Source organism: Hoplias malabaricus, chromosome 1, assembly GCF_029633855.1.
Source record: "Hoplias malabaricus isolate fHopMal1 chromosome 1, fHopMal1.hap1, whole genome shotgun sequence".
Taxonomy (NCBI): domain Eukaryota; kingdom Metazoa; phylum Chordata; class Actinopteri; order Characiformes; family Erythrinidae; genus Hoplias; species Hoplias malabaricus.
This window is the reverse complement of record NC_089800.1, coordinates 77,880,065-77,904,795: the sequence shown is the minus strand read 5'-3', so window position 1 is coordinate 77,904,795 and position 24,731 is coordinate 77,880,065. Positions and strand designations below refer to the sequence as shown.

At 42.9% G+C, this 24,731-nt stretch overlaps 1 protein-coding gene across 2 annotated transcripts in view; it reads left to right on the top strand.

Annotated features, from left to right (window-relative positions):
- nhsl1a (NHS-like 1a) overlaps positions 1 to 24,731 on the top strand; it is a 50,119-nt gene that overhangs the window by 8,425 nt on the left and 16,963 nt on the right. Inside the window, exons 1-2 of one of the 2 annotated variants that reach the window (XM_066674100.1) lie at positions 18,797 to 18,933; positions 21,580 to 21,732. In XM_066674100.1, the coding sequence (XP_066530197.1) occupies positions 18,879 to 18,933; positions 21,580 to 21,732 (208 nt within the window). In that variant the 5' untranslated portion in view covers positions 18,797 to 18,878. Of the gene's footprint in view, positions 1 to 18,796; positions 18,934 to 21,579; positions 21,733 to 24,731 lie in introns of those variants that run through there. The other variant, XM_066674108.1, reaches the window with a different exon arrangement.

Below are 24,731 nucleotides of genomic sequence, written 5' to 3'. Positions count from 1 at the left end.
CTGCTCAGCAATCCAGGAGAAAACTGATGTTTTACGGCCTTGATTCAATGGGGCACAGCAACATTTTACTGGGGCATGTTGGGTCTAATGATGCCCCTGCCCCTGTGAGAACAATCCAACCATTCCTATATTACTGTTGTACACATCGTAGCACCTACTGCAACTTTGGTGGTCAGAGATTCTCATTAGGCTTTACACACAGTACAGAGTCTCCTGTGACAGGATGAGGTCAGACGGGAGGCTGGTCATGAATGACTAGCTGCTGAAATGAAGCCAATGGAATTACTATTGAGTTGATATGTGACTTAGCTCCAGCAGGTGGCTCTATTGGAATGAGGCCCCTGTGCCTCCGTGGCAGACATTGTTGTCCGCTGCATTCCACCTCGCTCCACTGCCCTCAGACTACAGTAGCCACGGCCGGCTAGCAGGGCCTCTGGGGACATTGTGCTCTCGGTGCAGCCTCTCACCTTGTGGGGGCTCCTAATCATTATTCTGAGTCAGTGGGTTGTGTTATCAAGCTGCGAGGCCAGATGAGTGTGTTCTATACAGCTGGCCAAGGGAGGACAACTCCCTGTGTTCAGTTGCTGTGTGCACAGGGTGTGCTGGTGTTTTCTTTAGATTGTTCCACTAGTATAACATCTTAGGTTCTTAAAAAAATCCAAGTTTTAAAGCATTTTTAATATATAATTTAAATTTAAATTTAAAAAATAGAGAGGAATTTATTGGTCACTGCATTTGCTTTATACAGTACTTTATAGAGTAAAAAGCTCAGTGTTTTCCATTTATTGTCATTTTTTAGAAGCATTTGGTGTGTTTTTATGCGCTTGAGATACAAATCCACCATTCCCAGTGTGACTTTACAGTAATGCGTCCAGCATCTGTGAAAGCTCACTCAGGCAAGCTGTCTCAGCAAAGGCCCTGAAGGCTGAAATGGTGTCATTTAAGTGTGTCCAGATGCTGTGCAAAGTGCTAAGCAGTGGACACAACAATGACTTTCTCAGGGCCGCGCCTAGCCCACCACATTCAGTGGGGTTAGAATTACTCAGCTTGGAACTGAGGAGCCTGATGGCTTTTGCTTATGGTGCGAGGGAAAGAGAGAGAAGAAAAAGACGCCAACCAAAGGCCTTCTTCCACTGAGCTAACGATCACTACAGTGTGATAAATCTCCTGATGAAGCCACATCACAGGCTGGGCTTCCTCACGCTGGGCTTGTTGCTCCTTGACATGAGGGAGAGAAACTGCTAATAATTTAGTGAGGGAAACCCAGATTTTCTGGTGTCTGAGTCGGATGCGATAGCTGTTTTAGCTTCCTTCTTTGGCAAAGCTTTCTCTCTCTCTGGACCAGAGCGAACCTATGTGGTTTTAGAGTTTGGCAGCAGGAGCAAGGCTTAGGATTTCCCCTGACTCGGTTTCTGGGTTAGAAAACAGCCCTACGCTGGGGCTAGGTGGAGCTCTCAAGTTTTGGTCCCGTTCCCACATGGCAGGCTTCCATGGAGCTGAGCTTGAGGCTTTGGATTAGGCCCCAGAAGGAGGTTAATCAGATAGCAGTGTGATGAAATGGCTGATTACATTATCTCTGACCACCATATGTTGATAAAGAGATGGGACTATGGTCTATGGGTGTGTTGGTATTAAATTTTGTGAATTGTCTCTCTGTGGACCTCAAATCTGGGTCAGAAATCTGAAGCTGTCATCCTGGGATGCATGGTGATGCTTTGTTTAGTTTTTGATGCACATGGCCTAACAAGTTACAGGATATAAATACAGTACGCTAGATATGTTATCTCTCTCTGTCTCTGCCTTTGTCTCTTTGAGTGGGGGTGTGTACTGTGCTCAGCCAATGATATCCCCAGTGGTCACCAGTAGGGGGAGCACATTCTCATTCTTCGCTGGTTTTTTTTTCAGAGGATCTTTATGCTCTGATGTTAGCAGTGCAGCTTGGAAATTTAGAACGTCAGTTAGAGAACTTCTCTAAAACAGCAAGTCTAAAATGTATTAATACTTAAAAGCCTTTAGATGTATTGTGTATTGTGTTTGAGTCCAACAGAGTTTGGTATTTGAAGTCTAAATTTATTTGGGAATCGCAAACACAGCAGTCAAGGAACAGTTGCATCAAAAACCAAGGAGTCAGTACACTCATGCAAACAATTATGGAAATTATAACTAGGGTTCTCTTCCCTGTTTGGGATAAACCACAAGTCGGCAAGAACCGATGACTAAGGTTCGATTCCCTACACAGGTAAAGCACAGATCAGTGAGAACTGATGTTGTAAATAAAGACTTGCTACATTTTTGTACCCAGCTGGTAATTCTTTAATGGCCAATTTTAAGCCAAATTGAATTGTTTAACTTGTAGTATTGAATTATCGATATTAACTAGTGCTATCAAAATTAACATGTGATGCATTGTTTATGCTAGTTACTCATTTTACCAAATTTAAACCAATTTAACATCCTCCCATAATTCACTCTTTTACTGAGCCTAGTGATATATTATTGGTTTTATTTAGCAAGGTAAACACAGCCTCATTGCTACGGTTGTGTTCTGAATGTAGTTTACATTTTATATACGCTGAAATATATATTAAACATCATAACTAACACTCACTTTTACCCTTCCCTGTTCATTTTCTCTATATAATCTAATGTGTGATGCCAAATCTCTCCCTGAAACATTTACTCAGCAAATTAAGAGATTCAAATTCAAAAATCATCAAAACTACAGAGATATTGTGATTATTAAAAAAAAGATGTTTCCGCAAGTCCATTCATTCATTCATTAATTCATTCATTATCTGTAACCCTTATCCAGTTTAGGGTCGTGGTGGGTCCAGAGCCTACTTGGAATCATTGGGCGCAAGGTGGGAATGCACCCTGGAGGGGGCGCCAGTCCTTCACAGGGCAACACATGTATGTCCCTCCCAAAAACGTTGATTACATTGATTCTTTTATATTACATTTAAATAATTATTATTGAAAGACTTTCCAAAACCAAGACTTTCCCTTAGAGGAGAGAGTGAAGGTGTGGGACACAGAAGACTTTCTGTCAGCTTTCAGTAGCAGTAATCACCTACAGCAACCTGACCATCTGCAGTGCGAAAGCCTGTCTTCAGCAGCGCTAGGATGTGATGGGATAATCCGGTTTTACAGATTAGCCACACAAGGCGAGCAAGCTGCTGGAGGAAGGCATCCTCTGCATCTAGACTTTAAGGTTCATCAAGGCATCTTCCACTAGGACTACGCTTCCCAGTTTTGTGTTCTGTTCTCTTGGATATATTATGAAACATCTCACATATTTAAGTAGAATCCTGGATTGGTTTATTCTGGAGTTCTCCATGGTATTCCTGAGCGTGACTGCACATTATGTGAGAAGATCCTATCTTGATCTTCCTTGGGTTACCACAGAATTCTGAGTTGGAAAATTCTACTTTGGATTTTAAAAGCTGTATTTGTTGGAAGGTGAACACATTGAGGACTTCTTGAAGCCCCTTTAAAGTTTCCTTGCTTTCAAATCCAGAATGATTGCCTATGTAGATTGCCTGTCCAAAGAACCAGCAGGAAAATGCTGGAACAGGACCTACTACGAAGACGAGGACGAGCTTCTTCCACTCTACACGCGGAAGCTGAGTAACCTCCATCCAAAAACTGAGGGCAGTCTTAGGCGCAGGCTCCTAACCTCTAAGATCCACCAGCAGCAGGATGCTCTTTGGCGACCCAAGTGCTGGGATGGTCCTCCTACTCCTAAGATCATCCCACCACCACAGAGGCAGATGGGCAGCACCTTCAGGTCCCATCACCAGGACTGGCGAGGTACACATTCCAGAGCTTCACGGGGCTCTACTTAGAGCTCGGTCACCAAAAGATCATAGGTTCAGTCATCACAATGATCAGCTTATGTCCAAAGGAAGGTTTAATTGCTCAGGCAGTGCTCATAGAGGGCTTAGGTCCTTAATGAGAAATACCATATACCATAGATACCAAATACCATAGATAAACAGGAGATCCTGGTAATAGTAAGGGATATTCCCGGTTTCAAAACTAAACTGAGAATGTTCTTGTCTGGGATGGCACATCTTTTTTCTTTAATTCTTTAATTGTAGATAAATCTAAGTGTTGTGATCTTAGCAAATCTGGGAACAGTGCGAGACAGATCTGTGCTTAGAAACGTTTTGTTGCTCAGGCTTGGCTCATTGCTGGCCTAGGATGGTTGATGTTGGTTCTCCTGAAATTCCTTAGACAGAGGAGAGTAAATGAAAGGCAAGTCTGAGCCCTGTGCAAGGCACTGATGAGATCTTCTCTAAAATTCAAGAGGACACATGGGAGATTCCTGAGCTCTATTTCTCAGGAGACATTTTGTAGCAAGTCTCCCTTGTCCTTCCATCTGACCTCATTTTCTGCAAAGATGCTAAGGAGACCTTTGATTTTTCTAGAGTATGGATGACTTGACTTGACTTTGGTTTACCAAGCCTTGCTCATTGATGGCTCAGAAGATTATGGTTCCTTAGACAGAGGGGAAAAATGTATGGGTAAATCTGAGCCCTATGTGAGACGTAGATGAGATTTCCCCTAAAACTCAAGAGGAGAAACAGGGAGATTATTCCTGGGCTTATTTTTTCTCAGGAAGTCGCCTTTGACCTTCCATCTGTCTCCATCATTGTCTTCAGAGATTTTTTGGAGATCTTATTTTGTTCTATCTTTGCGGTGGACTGCTTGAATGGGATATGATAGCTTGCTTTCTGGGGCTATGGTTTCTGTGATACCTGCTGTCTGATGGTATTAGCAGGTGTTGAAACAGTACGAGCAAGGCCTGGAGGCGGTGACATTTTCTTGAATGGCTTTTTTGGATGGAGTGTCACTGTTTGAGTGCTGCTGATTACTCTGGCGGATAATTTGGCACCCCGACTGGTTGCCAGAGTTTGAGGTCGGCACTCAGTACGAGGCAGGCCAAGGCGAGTGGCTCTAGAGGCAGTTGCCTGCAGGAGCTATTAAGATGAAATGCTGAAGTGAGTTTGCTGTGGGTTCAGCCAGCTGAATTAATTATGTGCTCACTGGGAGCTTACTCTAGTTTGCTTACTTTCTTTTATTTCATCACTCCCTCCCTCACGCTCTCTCTTCTTCCTCTCTATCCCTCTTTTGCTTAAACCCTAAATTGCAAAGACGTCCTTTGGCACAGCTGCCTCTTTCATGTGGATTTGCCCGCTCTTCGCTCTGTTCTGGGTAAATGTGTGGTTATACTTTAATCAGGCCCGTCGACACATTCCTCGTCACCGTAATTCCACAAGATATTATCAGTGGAACAATGCAAATGAACCATTCTGCTCAGTTCAGCACTAAAACTCCCACTTGCTTTTGTACGCTTGACACAGTTCCTTGGCAGAATGTCCATAAATGAGTCCAGACCTGTCTTTGATGTTGTCACACTTTTAAAAACTCAGTCTAAGTTAATAGAAGGCAGCAAATTCATTAATATCATTAAAAATGCTGATTTGCTTTAATTCCACAGTGGGGTCAGTAGGAATGATTGATTTGGAGAATGTAAATAATAGTGGCTCTCTGACAGATATTCTGACAGTGCTTTGGTCGCTGAAACTGTTTTTTTTTCTCAGTGTTCATTCATTCATTCATTCATTCATTATCTGTAAGCACTTATCCAGTTCAGGGTCACGGTGGGTCCAGAGCCTACCTGGAATCATTGGGCGCAAGGCGGGAATACACCCTGGAGGGGGCGCCAGTCCTTCACAGGGCAACACAGACACACATTCACTCACTCACTCACACCTACGGACACGTTTGAGTCACCAATCCACCTACCAACGTGTGTTTTTTGGACTGTGGGAGGAAACCGGAGCACCCAGAGGAAACCCATGCAGACACAGGGAGAACACACCAACTCCTCACAGACAGTCACCCGGAGCGGGAATCGAACCCACAACCTCCAGGTCCCTGGAGCTGTGTGACTGCGACACTTCCTGGAGCTGTGTGACTGCGACACTACAGGGAAAAAAAGTATATTAAAAAAAATATATAAAATTTGTAGAGAAAAGTTTAAGTTCTGAAACTCTGTTTTTTAGCTGTTTTTGCTTGGTTCTCTTTCTTCTCTGTTCTTGTTTTCTCTGTTTTTACCCAGTGCCCTTATTTCTCTACGGGAAGTGGGAGTGTCCAGTCACAATGACTGTAATGTAAATGCAAAAATACAACCTAGTGTTACTTTAAAGGGAAAAGTTCTGTTTAGAACGACAGTTTCTTTATAGAAAAAAAAAATTGCCTGGTAAAAGGTTCCTTTGCGTGGCCAAATGTTCTTTAGGTTGATGGAGAAGGTGTTCTACATATTTCTATGTATCTGTTGTTTTAAGGTAAAAACACTACCTAGCGTTCCTTTAATTTTGAATCCTGAATGTAGTGCACCATTTTAGTTTTAGTTGTTGTCATGTACACAGCAGTGTTTATTTGCCTGTGATTGGCTCCACTCTGCTATAAAAGCTAAATACAACTTGTCAACACAATGTTCTTGATCATTTTGACTGAAAAGAAATTACATTCTGTGTCAGAATCCATTCCATAGTGTGATTAATGTCTCAGTGGAAAGGTGTCCATAAGGAGTTTGTCTCCAATTGTCTTCAGAAACAGCCTCAGTTTTTTAGGAAGCTCCTTGGAACATTGCTCTGAGAATCTGACTGAATAGTTCTGGAACAGAGACGATGCTTCAGCTCAATCCAGAGGTACTGAATGGTGCTCCATCTCTCCAGACAGACACTCCTCTGCTACACAACCTGGTGCTTCAGGATGTTTTCTGTGTCTAGCTGATGCTTAGTGACCTCAGGCTTGTGGACTGCTGCTCCAGTGTGTCCCATTCTATGGGCAGTACTGTTCTCTGAAATGGGATGTCCAGGAACAGCTGAACATGAGCTTAAAAAAGCATATGCCCAATGGCAAGCGTTGTCTAAAAGGATTAGGCCCCTCTAGCACTTGAGCAGTTTTGTGATCCAGAAGTAATTATCCAATCATATCCTCACAGAAATGTTCCAATATCTAATATTAAGTTTGTGTTAATATTAAAATTGTATATATATTATTATTATTATTATCAGTGGAAGTAGTAGTTGTAGTTCATCCTACAGTGTTTATTCCACAATGTTTCCAGACACTTTTGGAGTCCAGAGGCTTATTTCTTCCGACCGAACTGAGTTCCAACTGAAATGTTCTACAGACTTTAATCTGAGCAGTCCAGTGTCCTGCAGTGTGCACGCTCTGCCTGGTAAACACTCCTAATGCTTTCTAATGAGTGTAATTACTTTCAAATAGGCTTTATGCCCCTCACAGCTGCTCAGCATACACCACACAGAACAGGAAGAGCAACTCTTGACTTTTGTGTCAGTTTGTACTGAGAACCTTGTCCTTGAGAACCTCATTTAAAGGGGACGTCTTATGCCCCTTTTCCACAAGGTAGAATAGGTCCCTGGGGTCTTAAAATCCGACAAGGATCCAACACCACAGCACCGCTCTTCCCTGCCTAAACAGCTCTGTTCAGACTCTACCCAGAATCGAATTTTCTGCCACCAGGTGGCACCAGCTCCTTCCTAAAAATTGTAGCACTCACAGGATTGTATAATTATATATAGAACATTATTAAAATTGAATTCATATTTTAATCGCTGTCATCCAGTGGTTCATGAAATGCTCAGCTGAGAGGAATGTTGCTATTGTGATGGCAACGCAAAGCTGATATCAGATATATACAGAAATATACATTACTCTCAAATTCCTCGCAATGTTGTTATGCTCTTGACCTCGGAGTTTTTGAGTGGTTAAGGGTGGCAGCACTTACCGAACAGATTTGACTGTAGTACTGGACAGACTCTAATGCCCTGGCACATGCACCGTCTTACAGCAGAAAGTACTGGGACATGACTCTGAAGTTATGTTATATAACATAAATATAAGTACAAATACCCACTGGAACAAGTCTGTAACAAAATGTCCGCAAAGGGTGCTATTCAATGCTTCACACCAATGGCTGTGTTCAAATCAGAAAGCAGCTCACTCCCCATGCCCTCTCGTGAGTCAGTTCTTCAGAAGGCAGTGTTGCCTTCTTCCCTCAGAGTACCACCTCAGGACAAGCCTTTAGAGTCTTCACATCTGATTCTTGCTGGAAATTAAAGATTTTAATGTGCTTTGAATTTGAAAAATCAATGCACAGAATGTCACCCCTACAAGCTTTGTTCAATGTTATGTGTTAGATATATTTTATTTGCAAACATAATGTGACAACAAAGGCCTGTCACTATTGCAATTTTTATATTATTTTATTTATTTTATTTTTATTTATTTATTTATTTTTTGCGGCTGATGAAATAGTTGCCATAAATGACATTACTGTTGTTTACACTTACACTTACACTACAATTTGTTAACAGTAGTCCAATGATCATTTAAACAGCATAATAATGCAATTACACCCCTTTCAAACATAGTTATTAAGAATATTCAGAAACTGGAGTACCCTAAATAACTAATACACAAATAAAATAAAACAATTGTTCTCAAACAAATCGACACAACAGCTTTAGAACAGAGAGACCAGAGCAGGGAGAGTGCATAAAAGTCTGGTGACATTCATTCTTATATAAATAAGCACTCGAGTAAACACAATGGACAATACTGATATCTGCAAAAATGATTGAGGAAGTGTCATTATATTGCAGGGTAAGTCCAGGAAGCAATTATTGTGACAGCCCTATTAAAACATAAATGAAAAAAAGAGTGTACAGTACATTTAACGTTGATATTTTTAAATAATTAGTCATTATTTGTCTTTAGAAAATAAATAAATAAATAAAAATCTAATACATCCACACTATCACTGAGAGATTCCAGCACTCCAGTGATAAACTGAGAATGTGACAGTTGGCTTTGGGGGGGATAAGAGCCCACCTTGATTGGCTGTTTTTTTTCTCTGCTGTTGTCACGTTCAAGCAGCCAATCAGCTTCTAGCTAATAAGTGTCTGCACTCTGTAGGAGAAGTGGAGCCTGTGTAGTGAGCTCATCTGACTGCAGCATATTCACAATTAACACGGGTCAATTGTTTGTGAGTACATTTTTTAAAAATAGATATTTGATTAAAAGACCATTCCCATGATTCATACAATATGTACAAACTATAGTTCGCCCCTGGTGGATGTACAGGTGAATTTCTGACCCCTGGATTTAGTGAAACACAACACGTTTCCGTGGTCTGTGTAGTAGGGTGCAGGAGTAGGCTGACCTCAGTCTCCCCACAGGAAGCCAGAAGTAGGGGTTAAATAGCACACATTTAACATGCTTTTACATAGACATTCACCCTGTAAAATGCTACAAAGCAATCCACAATACATTCATAATACAGATATAATGTAGTACTTTTTCTGCTTTATGAGTAGGGAGGGTGGTTGTGGGGGGCTGTGGTGTGTGTGGGGGGTGGTTGTGGGGGGCTGTGGTGTGTGTGGGGGGTGGTTGTGGGGCGCTGTGGTGTTGGTGGGGGGGGCAAAGTCAGAATAACCACAGTAGAAAATTAAAATAAGTATATTATAAATACTTGAAAAATACCTCGGTTCCCCCTACAGTCAAAGAGAGTAATTCACTTATCAAGAAGGAAGGGGGGTTATTATCTACCCTCCGCCAAAAGTTACATAGTGCAGTTTCTGTAGTGCTGAGCCCAAAGGATTTCTCCCTATTACAGCTCAGTGCAGCATCACAATGACTCTGAAGCTGTAATGTTAAGGTAAAAATTCTGCCTAGTGTTGCTTTAATGGGAATACTTAATAGAAACCTTTACATTAAGAATTGATATGGGCTCTTTATGGAGAGAGTGTACATGTGGATGATTAACAGCACACTTATATTTCCCTGTTATTTTCAGCAGTGCTCAAAGACCAGACAAGATCTAAACAGAAACCCAGCCCTACTCAGATATCCCTCAATACAGACCTGTAACAGATAGCTTCACAAATCCCAGGAAGGCTCTTCCATTCTCCGATGATTTCTGTAGCAGGTCATAGTTCCAGTTTCTCTGGCACTGGCCCAGTTCTCTGACACACATAGTGGCACACTTTCTCCGTCTCTTGGCGGGGCACACATTTCACAGATCAATAAGCTGCATATGCCCAGGCAGACGGAGTAAAGAGGGTCCTGTATTATTTATGTGCTCTGTCTCTGGCTCTGTCCATTCCAGTGTCTCTGTAGGAAAATGAATGGAAAACACCCTGTGATTATTCACATATGAAATACAACAAAGACATGATGTGTTATTGTTGTTATTGCTAAGCCATGTGTTGCCATAGAAGCGAATGAGTTACAAATGTTAAATATTAACTTTAGATGTCTTTGGATTCCTCAGTTTCTTAATTTCTACACAGTTCAAACCGTATCATATTGGTTTAAGCAAAAATATTTATTAGGAAACATTAATATCACAGTTGATCTCACTATTAGGAATTACAGGATATTGTGTACCCCTGCCTAGGGTGTGTTCCTGCCGTGCACTGGACCTTACCAGGCGGTACCCTGATCTGGATTTACAGGTTACAGAAGATGAATAAATGAATGATATAGTGTAAATAAAGGAAATAAGTAAGAGTCTGTGTAATGCCTGATGATCAGCAACTCTCAAGAGCCTTGGTTATTTGCGGGAGAGGGAGAGGATGCAGGATGCCTGTGCCTCTTGGTGGTATTGCAATCCTGTGTAAGCACAGGAAAAAAGCACCCCCTATATTTAATGAATTTAGCCTATTTTGAAAGAAAACATGACGAAATGTGGGACACCAGAGCAGCTGCCCAAAGCTGGAGATCGTAACGCTCCGGTTTTGTGTAGAGGAGTGTAAAGCCCTCTCACGCTGGGCCGTGGAGCAGTGAGACTGACCTCAGGAGTTGATGGAGCCGAATTTGATACCTTTGGGATGAGTTGGAGTGGTGTTTGTGATCCAAAGCTAATTATCCAACATCAGTACATGACCTCACTAATGTAGTTGGGGCTGAAAGCAATTAAATCCTCACAGAAAGAAGACATTAACCCTCAGGATTTGCTGATCACGCTGGAGAAATTACAGGCTTTGTGCTCTATGTTCATTTTTATTTTGTTTTTCATGAGGATAGACAAAGTAGAAACGGAGATATCATCATTTAAATCTAATTTTTAAAAAATGCCTGCAAAAGTAAGTGTGTAAATGGGATGGGACCAGCGTAATGTATTTGTCATTTTTTGTTCAGACGGAGAGAGCGCAAAGGAGAGGAAACAATTATACGATTGTTAATACAATCATAACCAGCCAAAATAAGCCTAGACATCTTATGAATTATAGCCTTCTCAGAAGAGTACAGGCTGTTACTGTAGCAACAAAAAAGAAGACAAAACCCCCTTCATTTCTGAAGAAATGCTAGAGGTGAAGGAGTCAGTATAAGACATGTTAAAAATCTTACAGCGCCCCCTTCAGTTTCAGATCTGCTGTAGGTGTGCTCGTATTTGAGGACAGCGACAGACCACTACCACTTTTTTCTTGAGGCGCCTCGCAGCCTGGGCCTTCATCTGTTGTTATGGAAACATAAACCTACAGCAGAGCCCACCCCCTATACACTGCTCCTCCCACCTCATTTTGAAAACCTGACTAGAGGTAGCTGAAGCTGTTAGATCACAGGGATGGGGTTGTCAGAAATCCTGGGGATGTCTTATATATCATTTCTTAATAACTTGCTCATCTGCATATTTTATTAGATGAACTTTGCACAGGATATTAAAAATAAAAACTTAATGACTGACAGATTAAGCACCTCTCTGTAGACTCAATTTGTTTCACAAAAATGTCACTTTAAATATTAGTTGCAATACATCATAAATAAATACATGAATATTTATGCATCCTCATTTGCATAATCTGAAGTAAATAATTGGGCAGACGATAATATTGCATCTGTGTGTGCCGTCTGCTTTACCACGTACTGATAGTTTCTGCATTGACCTTAACGTATTCTGATGTATTTTAGTGATGTATAAGCACTGTGTGTGTGTGTGTGCGTGTGTGTGTGTGTGTGTGTGAGAGAGAGAGTGTGTGTGTGTGTGTGTGTGTGTGTGTGTGTGTGTGAGAGAGAGAGAGAGAGAGAGTGTGTGTGTGTGTGTGTATAGCGCAGGTCTGCACTGTGTGCTCCTGTAGTGCTTTGTCTGCACTGAGCTAAAGGAGCACACCTCAGGTGGGCTATGGGTTGTGGTGCAGGGCTGGGGTCTGCAGCAGTGGAGGTGGGCTGGGGGCTACAGTGGAGGTGGGCTGGGGGCTGCAGTGGAGGTGGGCTGGGGGCCGCAGTGGAGGTGGGCTGGGGGCTGCAGTGGTGCTGGGCTGGGGGCTGCAGTGGTGCTGGGCTGGGGGCTGCGGCAGTGGTGATGAACGGGGGGCTGGAGTAGTGACACACATGAGAAACTATAAGCATGGCAGAGCATAAATATGATCAAAAATAAAATATATTTTAATTATCTGCTATAATACCAATATTTGTGTATTATGTATAGTATAATGAACACTAATATTTTCCCATGTATCTTATATTGTGTGCCCATGCTGCTTATACAAATATACATAGTACAATTCTTAATTAACCGACCTTGTAGGACAATTACAAATGATGAGTGCCCATAATCGTTAATATTTATTAGACTCATTTGCCCAGATTAACTCTCTCTACACTCCCTTACCAATGCATTGGGATATGTACACGACTACAAAATGAGCAAATTGTCTATGTTGACTTTAAACGTGACATATTTACCACTTTTCCTTAAATAAACATCTGTGACATGCTTTGGTTAAAACACCACAAGGATCAAACACCACAGCAGCCCTGTTCAGAGCGGCCAGTTTCTCACAAAAACCCGGGTCCAGTGCTGGGATTGGGCTAAGAGGCGGGACCATTTTAAAGTGTCCTTACTTGAACGACTCGTTTTATCCCAGGATTTCTGGTTTCGGAGGCCCACAGAACACTGTCAAAATTAATGTACACATGCACTTTTCTGAATATATATTTTTAAATTTATTTATTTTTGTGACATCTGTGCCAACAAGGCCTTAACCCACATATATTATTGCTTGTTGTGATGACAGAACATATTTTCTAGGCAGAACATTGAGTAAATTCACATTTCTCACATTTACTGTTTGCTAAATGGCCCTCTTTCCCAGCGCCCCCCCACAGTCTAACCGTGGGGCTGTTGACTTGCCGGTGACTGATGACTTTGGACCTGAACGGCTCTATTGTGAGGAGCGACGGATGGAGGACAGGTAATAAGAGTTTGTTGTGTTGAGGTTACTAGGTTTTGTGTGACAGTCATAATCACCACAAGTGTCAACTCTGTCCTCTTCTGTTGAGGGGACACTGCATTTGGACTCTCACATGTAATCAGTGCTGATTTTCCACTGTGCATTGTCTTAGCGTTAGCACTTCGGTCTGATTAAAGGTGATAAAGCTGACCTTTCCCTCGAGTGGCATCACAAGTCTGAATATATGAATATCAAAAAGATTGTGAATATTCATTGGTACATGCTAAAATGCTAATCAGAGAACTGGGGAAATGAGGGGCTTTTTCATACAGAAAAGAATCAGCTTCCCCAATTTAGCCACTGTTATTTCCCGTCCTGAACTGGTCTCCTCCAATAACATGAAGCTATCAAGATGGGAGGGGAAAGGCTAATATGTGATTCCACTGATACATGGGAAGCCACCCAGCTAACAAAAACTCCCCTCCACAAAAATAAATAAATGATATATAAATGATAGTTTAGGGCGGCACGGTGGTGCAGCAGGTAGTGTCGCAGTCACACAGCTCCAGGGACCTGGAGGTTGTGGGTTCGATTCCCATTTCGGGTGACTGTCTGTGAGGAGTTGGTGTGTTCTCCCCGTGTCTGCATGGGTTCCCTCCGGGTGCTCCGGCTTCCTCCCACAGTCCAATAAACACATGATGGTAGGTGGATTGGCGACTCAAAAGTGTCTGTAGGTGTGAGTGAATGTGTGTGTGTGTGTGTGTGTGTTGCCCTGTGAAAGACTGGCGCCCCCTCCAGGGTGTATTCCCGCCTTGCGCCCAATGATTCCAGGTAGGTTCAGGGTTTCAGATAATGAATGAATAAATGATAGTTTAGTAAATATATATGGAGTGAGATGAGAAATTATATGGAATTTAAAAAATGAATGAATGAATTAATAGTGTGAAATCCTATTAATGATTTATGAATACTGTAATCCTCTTTACTGGTTTGTATGTGTGTTTGACTTCAGCCATGTCGCATCCTTTCACTTTTAACCTTTTTATTTTAATTAACATCAGCCTTTTTTTTGTATTTCTGATGTCAGCCTGTTTTTGGGTTGCACCCCGCTGCAACAAAGAGCACAGACCAGCGTGGGATTGATTTATGCTGGTTTGGTGCTTGTTTGACTGGCCACCCGCAAAAAACCCAGCATGGATCTCCAAAATACGGAATATGCTGGGTTATATGTGTTTTCCCCTTGCTGCTGACCAGTAAACTAACATCAAAAATAAATCATGTGTTAGTTTTGACTTGTAGTTTTGACAGCAGAGTTGTTGATTAGAAATGCCTGCTTAAAAACAGTCCACTTTTGCTCTGTAGAACTGCAGGTTCTGTAGGTTTAAATATATCGTATGAACACTGATGCAGCCGATAAAATTGAATTTGTACAGGGTCAGAACAAGGTAAAGAGTAAACACAGTTTTGACATCTGCTAAAATCTAGCTGCTACAAAAGGGCTTATCTTCTGTCAAACTGTCCTCATGTTTCATGAAGTCATAAAAAACAGAGCTGGGATAAATACAGCACAACCCACAGACAATGAAACAGGAAAGGGGGGAAAATAGGCTCATTAAGAAGCTATTCAATGTCAGTAGGCGAATGCTAATGTAGCATAAAATTCCCAACTGGAATGCTATATTCGTCTTGGGACTGCCTTGGGATAAAGGCAGTTACGTGTATTTCTCCATATTTTATGTTGATTAGCCTTTATTGTTATTATTATATTAGTCATTTTCAGTGCCTTTGTAAAGTGTATCTCAATAGCTAGTGTGCTACCTTGTTCCCTACTCCCTACACAGGCAGCAGTGTAAGCAACATTTAAACCAAAATCAAACTTATAAAACAGCGTTATCTACCATTTTTGACAGATTGATTACATTATTCCCACTTTCTAACATTATTCAAGCAAGTTCTACAATGTTAAGTTGCTAAATTTAAATGCTAAAATGTTAGCTATTTGTTTTGCTAGATAAAACAACAGCCTGAGCTAGCAGTGCTAGCTAGCATGCTAATCCACACATACCGTTTTTATCTGCTACAAATGATAAAATGGCCAACCACAACTAAAATAATTAAAAATATATTACAGCATTTCTGATCTAAAACAGTGCCCTTTGCAGCCAGCTCACTAGATCTTCAGATAGTGCTAGCATTTCAGGTTTGTGGGGCTGATCTATAAACAGTTTACTTCCAGAACAAAGATTTAGCCAAAGTACGTCAGTGCTGACAGAGATATTCTGAACCCAGTCATGTCCTCATTGTCATGGTGCTTCCTCAGGAGGCTAGCCTGGGTATCATTGGCCTGTTTTGTCAGCTTCTGCTACAGCAGTGACTGCCTCTTTCTGAATGTGTTGTCTCAGGAGCCTCAAAAAGTCTGCCTGCTTTTAGAGGTGAAACCAGAATGAACCACCATAGAATCAACAAGCCAGTAAAACAAGACATTAATGCAAGAGGAAGAGAGTTTGGGATACAATGATCCCACCCATAGGAATTCTCCAACTGTGGAAACTAACTCACAGCTGTGGGCCTGGTTGGCTTCCCATATCACTCTAAGAATAACAATCACTGTCCAGGCCAAAAACAAAAAGTCTCACACCTTTACAAGCTTCTTGCTGACACTTGCCATTGGACACGGTGACCTGAAGCTCATGGGGCAGCTGCTCAAGAGTCTCATTTCATGATGCACATAAATTGTCAGAAATTAAAATGTTAAAATAATATTTGAGTTTCATTGGTTAAATATTGGGCGGCACGGTGGCGCAGCAGGTAGTGTCGCAGTCACACAGCTCCAGGAACCTGGAGGTTGGGGTTTCGATTCCCGCTCCGGGTGACTGTCTGTGAGGAGTGTGGTGTGTTCTCCCTGTGTCTGCGTGGGTTTCCTCCGGGTGCTCCAGTTTCCTCCCACAGTCCAAAAACACACGTTAGTAGGTAGATTGGCGACTCAAAAGTGTCCGAGTGTGTGAGTGAATGTGTGTGTGTTGCCCTGTGAAGGACTGGCGCCCCCTCCAGGGTGTATTCCTGCCTTGCGCCCAATGACTCCAGGTAGGCTCTGGACCCACCGCGACCCTGACCTGGATAAGCGGTTACGGATAATTAACGAATTGTTGAATATTATAATTTTTATCCACCAAATTATTAATTGTTTAAGCTGTAGTTGATATATTTTGCTGACTTTGCAAATATCCTAGTATAAGAAAGTACTACAGTTTTTTGTGGCAAAATATGATTACGGTAATGGCATGAGATGACCTTGACTGTAATTCTCTCCAAGGAGGGGGAGACATTTGGATCTGTGCCAAATGGTCAGAGATTGCACATTGATAAAGAAAATTCAACTAGATATGTTTTAGAACATGAGGCCTGTACCCTTCTACCTTTACAGAATGACTTTGGTCCCTTGGAGTGCATTCCGTGTGTAAAAAGACCCGAGTCAGCAGTATTTCATTTGTGGGGATAGTGCAGAAGTGTGTGTGTGTGTGTGTGTGTGCGCTGAATCTAAATGCTGCAAACGTCTTTGGACCGGGTTATCTGCAGCTTCTGATCGGCCTGGCGTGTGAAACTGCTGAGAGCATCGTTCACGCCTCCTTTAAAGAGTATAGAGTGGTATATTTCTGGTTTCTGTGATGAGGTTCCGCAGTAGTCCACTTTTGATAGAATGGCAACAATTCATTCATCTTCTGTAACCACTTTAATCAGAGTCACAGTGGGTCTGGATCATTCCTGGGTGCGAGGCAGTAACACACCCTAGAAAGTCTCCTCAAATTCATTCATTCATTCATTCTCTGTAACCGCTTATCCAATTTTGGGTCGCGGTGGGTCCAGAGCCTACCTGGAATCATTGGGCGCAAGGCGGCATCAGTCCTTCACAGGGCAGACAACACAGACACACATTCACCTTTGAGTCACCAATCCACCTACCAACGTGTGTTTTTGGACTGTAGGAAGAAACTGGAGCACCCGGAGGAAACCCACGCGGACACGGGGAGAACACACCAACTCCTCAGACTGACAGTCACCCGGAGCGGGAATCGAACCTACAACCTCCAGGTCCTTGGAGCTGTGTGACTGCAACACTACCTGCTGCGCCACCGTGCCGCCCTGCACCTATATCAATTGCAGCTATATAGTCATACCATTCAGCTATTATAAAATCCTGGCCTGGATCCTGGATCCAAGTTCCAGATTTGATAACCTCAATGGACGATGTAGAGCCATATTATGGATAGTGGGGGGGGGGGGGGTCATAGTGGATCCAACCATAAAGGAGTCCTGTGTCTCTTTTATATGGCACAGACAACATTGGTGCATAGACAAATCTGGTTTTAGATGCTGATACCAACATGGACGTACATGGACCAAACATATTTACATTATCAGTAAAAGCTGTCACTGTGGTGGTACCCTCAGGGATACAGATCCTGTACCTTTAGTTAGGGAACAGTTCCATATTCTATTATAATCTTAGATTTCACATTGTGTTGATTTCATAAGGGGCAGCATGGTGGCGCAGCAGGGAGTTGTCGCAGTCAGCTCCAGGGACCTGGAGGTTGTGGGTTCTAGCCCCACTCTGCGTGACTCTCTGTGAGGAGTTTGTTGTATTCTTCCTGTGTCTGCGTGGGTTTCCTCTGGGTGCTTCGGTTTCCTCCCATGGTTGGTGGTGGATTGGAGACTCAAAAGTGTCCATAGGTGTGAGTGTGTGAGTGAATGTGTGTGTGTGTTGCCCTGTGAAGGACTGGTGCCCCCTCCAGGATGTGATCCCGCCTTGCACCCAGTGATTCTGAGTAGGCTCCGGACCCATGTGGGTGTGTGGTAAAGAAACCGGCTTATAGTGGATGCTTAATAGACTACTGCTGTGGTCCCTAGCTTAAGACCCCTCAATAGCGATAGAGTAAAGGCAAGGTGAGAAAGGACACTAATGCAGTTTCCAGCACAAGGACAAGCACGGTAATGCTTTGAGGTTAAAGATACACAGAGAGGAGGATAAAGCAGAGGAAGGAGGGAGAGAGAGTGAAAGAGACAGTACTCAGTAGCTTTAGATCCTTAGGGAGTGGAGCGTATCTGGGGAAGTGTGTGGAGGGGTACGAGGGATAGAGAGAGTGAGTGACTAAGAGGGAGAGAGGGGGAGAGAGTGGGTAAGGAAAAGAGAGGGATGGAAATTAGAAAGGGAGATGAGGACTTTGTTTAAGGGAGAAAGGAGAGGGGCATGGGGTAAAAATGAGAGAGAGAGAGAGGTAGATGTAAAGGAGAGATAAAGAGAGAGAGAGGGTAATGGAATAAATAATGAGTGTTAAGGGGAAGAGAGAAAGCGAGAGAGAGGCTTAGCTGGTGGGTGAGAGAGAGAGAGAGAGAGAGAGAGAGGAGGGGAGGGGGAGTTGCTCTGCCAGTCAGCGTAAAATGAGAATAGTGTGTGTGTGGAGTGTGTACTATGGGCAGTGTTGGCGTGTCTATTAGCCTCGCCACACTCACATTCTCTTCATCCCCACACACAAGCCCACACACACACATTAGCTCTGATGCTAATGCTGGACTAACACACTCGCGCGTCTCTCTGGAGGAACCAGGATGGTGTTCATTGGCACAACTCTCAAATCTGTCATTAAGTACTTCAGGAAGAAAGGTAAGCTCCTCTCGCCTTGTGACTTCTCCAGCGTCCGGTAGCTTTTTCTCATCAGTGCTTCAGCTCAAGGTCAGCTGGGCATCCAGGTACTTTCAGGTGTGGGATGCGTTGCTGCTGTTTCCTTGGCCGCTGTGTGCATTTGTCTGGGAGAAATGTGGTTGTTAATATGTAGTGGGTAACACCACTGCCTATAACACACCAGACCGGGGACTGATTAGCAGCACCGGCAGACCATAGACCATGCTATACCCTGGGCAAGACCCCTAACTGTAAAGACTGTAACTGAACTGTAAGCTGCTTTGATGCCAAATGCCATCAATGTATGTGTGTGGCTGTTACTGTTGAAGGTGGTCAGAGTGGAGGGAGACGCAGCCTCGTAGTGACCTTGCTGATCAGGACTGAAGAAGCCAGCGTTTTAGTTCATCAGCCGAACGCGTAATTAGGCTTCGTTCTTGAATGCACTTCATTATGCTGCTCATGGTTTTGTCTGATTAGGAGAGTGCCGAGAGCTATTCAGAGTCTATTGATGCTCGTGTACTCACATTAGTCTCATTCAGAGCCCCTCATTGAGAGCAATTTTTAACTTCACTCATTTCAAAAGAGAGAGAGAGAGAGAGAGAGAGAGAGAGTAAAGGAGAAAAAAGAACTAGTAAAGAACAGAGCAAGAATGGATAAAAGGCAAAAGAGAGAAAGGAATGGTATAGGAAGTTGATGGAGAGATTTTAAATGTGAATAAATAATGGGGAAAGAGAGAGAGAGAGAGAATAGTTATTAAAGAGGAAAAAGACAGAAAATTGATCAAACACAGTGAGATGTTAAAAGAGAATGAATAATAGGGAAACTGAGAACTGAAGGAAAAGAATGAGAGTCCAAGCACTAGAAAGAGACGCATGAGATAACAGCGCTTTCTGTGCATGCATCTAGCCATATTCCCGAAGTCTGACAGTAAGGAGTGAATGGATATTAATAAATCCATAGCTGATCATGCATTTACGGTATAGCAGAGTCCTCGTGACCCAGATTGTTTCACCTTGAAACACAGCTCCAAAAATGAGTTATGAAAATGGATGCCTACGGCATGTAGAAATAGAGGAATGTTGAAATAAAAGAGGCAGGAACAGCAACTTCAATAACCATGTGAGCACTGGACGTTAACATACACTCTCCTATATAATTACTGATAGCATTCTGAAGCTTAGTGCTAAATGCCAAGTGCTGACTAGAGGGGTATAAAGCCCCCCAGCAGTGGGCTGAGAAGTGGAGCAGTGCTATCTGGAGTCAGGGATTATCATCCCACGTGAGTTGGGATGCGACTACTGTGATCAAGGGCTAATCGTCCAGGATCAATTCTGTTGTGAATGAATGCCATCAAATCACAGAAATGTTCCCTGCACATCTAGCCATAACTCATTCAGTCCAGAACTCTGTATAGTCATGGTGAACCACCCCGCTGTCCTCTCATATCCCAGGATACTATGATTTGGGAAGATCAATTGCCGTATAGACATGACCTTATGGGGTGAGGATATGACCGGCTTGGTTAAGCGTTTCCTGAGGGTCTTGGTATAACTGATTGTATAATGGTTACCACGGCACCAGACAGAACCATGCTAACCATGCAGCCACTGAGTGTTTAAGTGCACTGAGGCAGAAATGCTTTACTGCTGCTTTATTGCAGCCCATGTAGATTTGTCTGGACGCAGCCCTGGAGCCGGCACATGACTGCGGTTCCCAAATCTGCTTCACGTGCCTCCTCCGCTGCAGCTAACACACTCCTTTTTTTCTTCTTTTTGAAGACTCTGTTCTTCTATTTGTCCCCATCCTTTATCTGAAATGAATATTTCTAATGTGGCCTGAGGAGGGCTTCAATTCATTTGTGATTAATGCCTGTGATTAAGTGGACCACACTGAACAGCTCTGGCTTTCAGCTGTAATGTGCCTCTTATTTGACTATATTCTGTGTTTTCGATTGTAAATGGCCATGGTTCAGATAATGTCCACCTCCTCTAAAGACCAATGAAGTTACGTGTCTTTCTTTAGAAGGCTAATGTCCCTTTAAATCTTAGGCAGAATGTTCTGTGTTCATTTTATCCACTGAATCTCATGGTACTCTTCTTGTTCTCTGAAATGTCACTGCGCATATTCGACCCCTTTCAAAACATGAACACAGTGATGAAATATCTGAGTCAAGCTTTGGTCAAAACACCACATGGAACAAGCCCCACAGTAGGGCTCTCCCCATGTCTAAACAGAACGGCAGGTTTCAGCGCCTGTACCTTTAAATGTTAATGAGCTGCTCGCTGTTCACCTCAACTCCGAGTGCACAGCAGTGAGAAGCAAGGAGCAGAAGCTCTGGGTTGTTTTTTTTTTGCCATTTTTGGTTCTGTCTTGGTTCTGTTTTCCCCTGTTATGAGTGTTTATACAGTGTGTAGCAATGTTAGCGAACGTGTAGATACATTTGTATTTTGACACTGTTCTAGGAAAAGGGTCATTAGTCGACATTAGAACACACACAGGGAGTTTGGAGCATTTTGTTTAGCACAATTTCTAAAACGGAGCTCATATTTTCAAGATGTGCAGACCTAGAAATCATTGTGATTTTGATAACCCTCCCATCAATGTTTGTCTTCTCTCTCTCGTTTACAGCTGTGTCCAGTCTTGACGAAGAGAGCAAGTGGTCAGTGCACTACACAGCACCCTGGCATCAGCAGGAGAATGTGTTTCTGCCAGGCAGCAGACCACCCTGCGTGGAGGAGCTACACATCCAGGCCAAAGTCAACCTCAAAACCGTCCTCAGAGGTCAGCGAGTGGGGAGGGGCACCCTGCATGACATGAGAGATTTATAAGGACATTGAATACCTGTAGATATTTAGAACTGTATTTAATTGAAGGGCGGCACGGTGGCGCAGCAGGTAGTGTCGCAGTCACACAGCTCCAGGGACCTGGAGGTTGTGGGTTCGATTCCTGCTTCGGGTAACTGTCTGTGAGGAGTGTGGTGTGTTCTCCCTGTGTCTGCGTGGGTTTCCTCCGGGTGACTGTCTGTGAGGAGTGTGGTGTGTTCTCCCTGTGTCTGCATGGGTTTCCTCCGGGTGACTGTCTGTGAGGAGTGTGGTGTGTTCTCCCTGTGTCTGTGTGGGTTTCCTCCGGGTGACTGTCTGTGAGGAGTGTGGTGTGTTCTCCCTGTGTCTGTGTGGGTTTCCTCCGGGTGACTGTCTGTGAGGAGTGTGGTGTGTTCTCTCTGTGTCTGTGTGGGTTTCCTCTGGGTGCTCCGGTTTCCTCCCACAGTCCAAAAACACATGTTGGTAGGTTGATTGGCGACTCAAAAGTGACCGTATGTGTGAGTGTGTGTGTTGCCCTGTGAAGGACTGGTGCCCCCTCCAGGGTGTATTCCCACCTTGCACCCAATGATTCCAGGTAGGCTCTGGACCCACCGTGACCCTGAATTGGATAAGTGCTTACAGATAATGGATGAATGTATTTAATTGAGAATCAGAGGCAGAAAAAGAAGGAACACAGATGAATTTTTACTGACAACAACAAACCTGCTGTTGCTCACACTAGGGCTAATATAAATGCTGATTTCAAAGGGGACATATTATGAGTGCACTCAATAAAAATATTGAGTGCATGTGCACATTAATTTAGGGATCTGGAGCCTTCCAACCCATACACTGTGAAACAAGACCACTAAGTTTTTATGTCAGTAGCCTAAGCAAGTAGGAGAAGAAGCTCTGGTTTTTAGCCATTTTCGCTTGTTTTTCTTTCTTCTCCATCTTATTTTTTACTTACTGCTCTTATTTCTCCGTGCTCATTATTTATGTTTTGCTCTATTTAATCTCATATTCATCATCTCTCACAAAAATGCAAATCCAGTGTTGGGATTGGACGGATTCAGATGAGGGGCCAGGACAAAACTAAAGTCTCTGCACTTGATGTAAGATGCAGCACAAAACCAGAAGTGACTGAGACAGCCCACAGTAAAATTACAGGCTAGTGTTGTTTCACAGTGACCAAGTGTTTTTTTTTTCTTCATAATATGCCCCTTTCAAATCGTATTCCTGTTTTCTCTTCAAGGTCGCTGTTAAAATCTGTCTGTAATTCTGTGTGTGTGTGTGTGTGAGCTGTCACGGTCACAGCAGGTGGAGCAGGTGCTGCACCTGAGCATTAGTTTCTTTTCTGCAAGCGCCGGCATTTTTGTGTTAGTAACAGAGCGGAAGATATGTATCAGAAAACACCTGGTAGTTTAGGAGGATGAATATTTCTGTTTCTCAGCGTCAGACACATGAATACCTGAACCCATACATGAAAAGCCTGTAACCAAACTGTGTAGACAGTACTTCCACAGTCTATTATTTATTCAAACATCAACTGCATATTAATCACCCACTGCACTGGCCTCAGACTGAGGAACTGCAGACTTTGCACCTACCCTTTTCCTCGGATTCTGTTGGAATGACGCAGGATAATGAAAACACCAGATCAATTATAGATCTGAGGGCCAGGTTTGAGAGCCTCTCTGGGAGGAACGCCCGACTTGTGACAGGCTGAATCCATTCCTAAAGATTCTTGAAAGGATTCCTAACATCACAACACAGAGATTATTGACAGTGCCGGGGCTAATGGGGGTCCTGTGTGGGCCTTGGGTCCTGGAAACAGTTTTTTAAAAACTAGATCGACTAATGGTCAGAACTCATTTTTTTTTTTTTTTTTTTTTAGATTAAAGCATCTCATGAAACAGTCCTGTAACTCATTCACATACTCACTCAGTAAGAGTTGCACCACAAGGGGTGCTATTTCTCCCAATCCTACTCACATTTATGGACTACTCCACACTTAGGTGATACTGTGCTTCATATCAAAGACACTTTGTGTAGTTGCTGTTGGAATGAGTTGAGTTTCAGGACCGTAATTCGACCCGTCCTCAAATGGGTTACGTTTTCTGCAACATAAACTACGGCCTGATCCCATTTTTTTTATTTTTACCCCCTTTTTTTAGTGTCATCTTGCCCTGTGGAGTTACAAGGTGTAGGGGTTCAAGTCATTCCCTATGAAATGGGACACCTCTTCAAAAACCTGATATGTCATTAGCATCTCTGCCAGTCTGCAGTGATATCAGAGGAGTGGTAGAGTCTTGCAATGACACTGCTGGTCTTTAGTTAAATTTAGGGCATTGTATGCCTTCAGAAGATTTCCACATTTATCACGTACTCCTAACTCTACTATGATATGAAGCTGAATTAAGTTTCTTATTCAACAGCTTCTTATTCTAACCTTCCTGTTCCACTTTAAATATTGCAGTAGCCTCAGGTATTAGAATGCAAAAGCTTAGCCCCTTTAAGGTGGAACTGGAGATTTACTAACTATTGACACTTAAGTGTACTACTAGTGTAGTGCTAGTTTTTAATGAGAAGATATTGACATTTGTGGGTCTTTTGGTCACTGGTGCAGCCATCTTGATGGTGATTGAAGTGCGGCACTGAAATAGAGAGAATTACACGAGGACTGTACGTTTGTGCCAGGGTTTTAGTGTAGGCACAACTTAAATGCCTTTTGCTCTGGGATTAATAGCAGATCTTTCACGTGTGCTCCCTGTTACCCTTTTCCTTTGTAATTCTGACCCAGTCCCTGATCACACTCATTCCACTGCTACACTACACACACAAAAGCTTGTGCACAATTGCTATGCAACATTTCTTCTGAAATGAAAGGCATTTATAAGTTCCAATTGTCCCGATTTGCTGCTTCTACTTTAACGAAGGCTTTCTGCTCTGTGTTGGAACATTGCTGTGAGTATTAGA